This window comes from Zeus faber (genome assembly GCF_960531495.2).
Source record: "Zeus faber genome assembly, chromosome: 8".
NCBI classification, from domain to species: Eukaryota; Metazoa; Chordata; class Actinopteri; order Zeiformes; family Zeidae; genus Zeus; species Zeus faber.
In genome coordinates, this window is record NC_137195.1 from 9,269,199 (window position 1) to 9,273,522 (window position 4,324).

General features: G+C 50.7%; 1 protein-coding gene across 1 annotated transcript; it reads left to right on the top strand.

Annotated features, from left to right (window-relative positions):
• Positions 1 to 840: 840 nt before the first annotated feature.
• paqr7b (progestin and adipoQ receptor family member VII, b) lies at positions 841 to 3,349 on the top strand. Its single transcript, XM_080005934.1, has 2 exons — positions 841 to 972; positions 1,834 to 3,349. Exon 2 carries the CDS (start codon positions 1,840 to 1,842, stop codon positions 2,896 to 2,898), a length of 1,059 nt encoding a protein of 352 aa, XP_079862060.1. The 5' UTR covers positions 841 to 972; positions 1,834 to 1,839; the 3' UTR covers positions 2,899 to 3,349.
• The last annotated feature ends 975 nt before the right edge of the window (positions 3,350 to 4,324 follow it).

Here is a 4,324-nt window from a genome sequence, read left to right on the forward strand (position 1 = left end):
CTTTCCTTTCTTGAAAGTATTCCTTTCTTCTGACTGACCGTTTATTTTATTTCACCTTGGTAACTTCAGGGGGTGCATGGGATATTTTGTTTCTTCCGAGGTGTGTGATTATTCTTGGTGAACGTTCATCCGTATCAACAGTTTGCTGACCACAACTGGCTCCAGCGCTTCGTCAAATCCAACCACGGCTGAATGTCAATTCTCGAGTTCCTTTATCATAAATTTGCAAGACATTTGCAATCTCGCCGGGAAAGGCGGACCCCGCCACCAACAACGGTATGGAGGAGCGCGCACATGCATCACGCGAATATGTGAAATGGCGGTTTCTTTAAAAAGATCCAGCAAAACAGAAAAAGTACCTAATATCGGATATTTTTAGCCAAATAATTGTGTGGATTTCCACTTTAACGTTTAATCTCGGATGAATAGCATGTGCGTTGACTGCATCCTGGCGCACCCACTGCACGCATGTGACGAGGCGGTGGAGATGCGGCCAAATGGCCAATGCGGAATGAGCTGCAGGCACAGCCAGTGCAATAAATCCAGACATTAACCACCTCCCCTTATAACACATATGACACATTTATATAGGTGTTATATATATTATTTCCTCTCGTGAAGCCAATAGAATTGACGCTTCGACGTCAGCCAGATGAGCGTTCACAGCTTTCCGCGGAGAACGGGGCGGGCTCGGGTGAAGACTCGCGATTGGTCGGTGACTGTCCGGGGACGCGCGCCGAGGGGCAGCAAGCCGGCGGCTGATTGGCTGCTGCAGCTGCCCGTCAAAACGCCGCCGTATCCCCGCGTTTGCCGACGGTCGGCGTCCTGCAAGACCGGTCAGCCGCTCCTCCAGCCGGAGAACCATCCATTCTCCATTTATTCCTGCATACAATGCCATTTATATTCATAGATTTGTGGGTGATTTTCCAAAAGCACAACTGAAGGCTTCGGAGTGATTTTATCGCCTAAAAGGTAAGGGCGCTCCGGATATGTGTTTAATTACAAGAATGAAAATAGGAATAAGAATGGGTGTTTTAGTCAGAGGCACTGATATTCTGACAGATTGCCATGATTTGCGGTGTGGTGGTGTCCAAAACGAATCCCTGACCGATGCGGTTTCAGGCACCGCTCACCCATCTCATAAAAAAAAAATGTTCAGATTGAGATACATCGGAATCTCTGTCGATGACGAAATCATCTAGGAAATATGAACGGCTGTCTTGCACGGGGTGCATTCCAAGGCGAAAAAAATCAAAATCAAAAATGGAATCCAAAAATTAAAAACCGAATCATGATATGTCCTGGCTGTGGGCGAGCGTTTCCATCCCTGCGCGTTTCTCTGGGAATGGAGCCCGAGTAGGAAATGCGGGCCAGGGTGGGGACATGTCGGATGGGGCCGTGTTACGTAATCTCAGCCCATTCATTGCTCCACGCCTCTCCCAGCTCCCCACCACCAGAGGCCATCCTCCAGCTGGATGCTACACCCCTCAAGACATGCACTACCGGGATTAATCAAACCCTGTCCGATCAATTCTACACCAAATGGGATATTGGTGGTTAAAGTGGTCATTATTATTATTATTATTATTATTGTTAATAATAATAATAATAATAATAACAATAATAATAATAATAATAATAATATTATTATGATGATGATGAACAGTGCTGAGATCCATTTGGCCTCACATCAGGGTAGGCGGGGTAGGAGAGTTAGGAGAGCGGCGGAGTTAGACCCAGAAGTGACAGCACCTCAAAGGCCAGACGGATTAATTGACCGACTTGGTTGTGTCTCTTCCCTTTCCCCCATCAACCCTCCTCTCTCGCCTCCAGTTTGCCATGGCGACGGTGGTCATGGAGCAGATCGGTCGCCTGTTCATCAACGCCCAGCAGCTGCGTCAGATCCCTCAGCTGCTGGAATCCGCCTTCCCCACGTTGCCCTGCACGGTGAAGGCCTCCGACGTTCCCTGGGTGTTCCGCGAGCCCCACATCCTCGCCGGTTACCGGCAGCCCGACCAGGGCTGGCGCTACTACTTCCTCACCCTGTTCCAAAGGCACAACGAGGCGCTGAACGTGTGGACGCACCTCCTCGCCGCCCTGATCATCCTGGTGAAGTGGCAGGAGCTCTCAGAGACGGTGGACTTCCTGCGCGACGCCCACGCTCAGCCCCTCTTCATCGTCCTCCTGGCAGCCTTCACGTACCTCTCCTGCAGCGCTCTCGCTCACCTGCTCTCCGCCAAGTCGGAGCTCTCCCACTACACCTTTTATTTCCTCGACTATGTGGGCGTCGCCGTGTACCAGTACGGCAGCGCCTTGGCACATTTCTACTATGCCATAGAGAAGGATTGGCACGCCAGGGTGCACGGGTACTTCTTACCCGCCGCTGCGCTACTTGCCTGGCTGTCCTGCTTCGGCTGCTGCTACGGTAAATACACCAGCCCCGGGCTGCCCAAGTTCGCCCACAAGCTGTTCCAGGTGGTGCCGTCGGGTCTGGCGTACTGTCTTGACATCAGCCCCGTGCTCCACCGCATCTACAGCTGCTACCAGAAGGGCTGCAGCGACCCGGCCGTGGCGTACCACCGCTACCAGGTGCTGTTCTTCCTGGTCAGCGCCTACTTCTTCTCCTACCCGCACCCGGAGCGCTGGTTCCCCGGGAGGTGTGACTTCTTCGGGCAGGGCCACCAGATCTTTCACGTGTTCCTGGTGCTCTGCACCCTGGTGCAGCTGGAGGCGCTGCGCATAGACTTCACGGAGCGCCGCCCCCTCTACGAGCAGCTCCACGGCGACCTGGCCCACGACGCCGTGGCGCTGTTCATCTTCACCGCCTGCTGCAGCGCCCTCACCGCCTTCTACGTGCGGAAGCGCGTGCGCTTATCCCTCCACGAAAAGGAAGAGTAGGCAAGGGAGAGAAAAAAGGGAGTGTTAAATATGTGATTGAATATATTTTACCTTGGAGACACACTTGGTTGACAAAAAAAAAAAAAGATATGTTCACGTTGTTTAAATTTGCTGGTTTCTGACAGTGATCATGTGGTTTGCCAAAAAATACAGTGACCTATCAAAGAATGATTAACTATGTTTGTGTGACATGTCGTTTGTCTGTAGAGATACAGGTAGCCCTTAAACACTGCAAATAGTCTTTGCACTTCAAGCTATTTTATAAACAGAGGACAATGTGGTCATGAATAAAACGGGTGAGTTTATTTGTCAAAATGGATGATATTCAAATGTTACCATTCTCAACTGTGAGCTGCTTCTCCAAGCCAGCAAGACTGTTCTTGTTGAATCCGGAGAAATGTTTCGTTTTACCGAGCAAAAAACAAAACAAAACAAAAAAAAAACCACACATCGCTACCGAGGAGCAAAAATTGAATTATTTTTGCATTTCACGCGTTTGAATATCGTTTGCTCCGGAAATGACGATGCCTTGAACTTAACGGCGGACTAGCTTCCCAGATCAAAATATGAGGAACCCGCTAGGATTTACAATGCTCAACATGTTTTTCCAAGAAGGGACGTTACAGTTTATTTAATCAGCTCGTTAGGGCGTTCGAACCCCTCCCCAGCGAACCTCCGTTCCTCGAAGGGGAACTCTTCCACACGCCGTCGAAATCACGTGGGTCCATGAGGTTGGCGCTCGGATGGCCCGAATGATGCGGCCGGAGCTTTCTCTCAACGGCTCTTTCTGACGATGTGGGTTTTTTTTGTATTTAAAGGGCTGGAGCTTCTGCCTTTTTTCAGACCCCATGATGTCAAGGCCTTTTGTGCGTATTGTTCCATCGCTGGTTGTTTAGACTCGACTCACAAAGTAACCAGAGTCAGAGTCCAATGTTCTGCTTTTTCTGTGTTTTCGTACGGGCCTCGGAGCATGTCTTCTACTCTCTAGATGTGTGTGTGTGTGCGCGCGTGTGTGTGTGTGTGTGTGTGTGTGTGTGTGTGTGATCCAGATGTGGGTGTCCCTGAATGCATCGCTACGCAGCTCCTTCTGCAGTTGCATCTACAGTACATTGTGCCCCCGTGTGCCCCCTGCACCCAACACATAGTGAGTTAAAAAAAACGGATTGAGTCAGATCCTCGTTTTTTGGCAACGTTCTTTCAGAGACTGGTTCGTACGTGCACATGTAGCTGCTTGGCGTCGGAGGGCGTCGGACGCGTTGCTCCACCGCGCTTCCGCTTTATTTCACGACTTTGTTCCTGCTGACGCCGCCGCTTGCGTTTCCGCCCTCCCTCCCCTCCCAGGCCACCCGGGACGGACGAGCTTTTATACGGACGGGCGATTATTATTCAGAATTCACGAAACGATCCATGACCAGGGACGCCCATA

Bases quoted from the DNA above. Each gene is read 5' to 3' on its own strand.
- paqr7b (XM_080005934.1), top strand. From the start codon at position 1,840: ATGGCGACGGTGGTCATGGAGCAGATCGGTCGCCTGTTCATCAACGCC.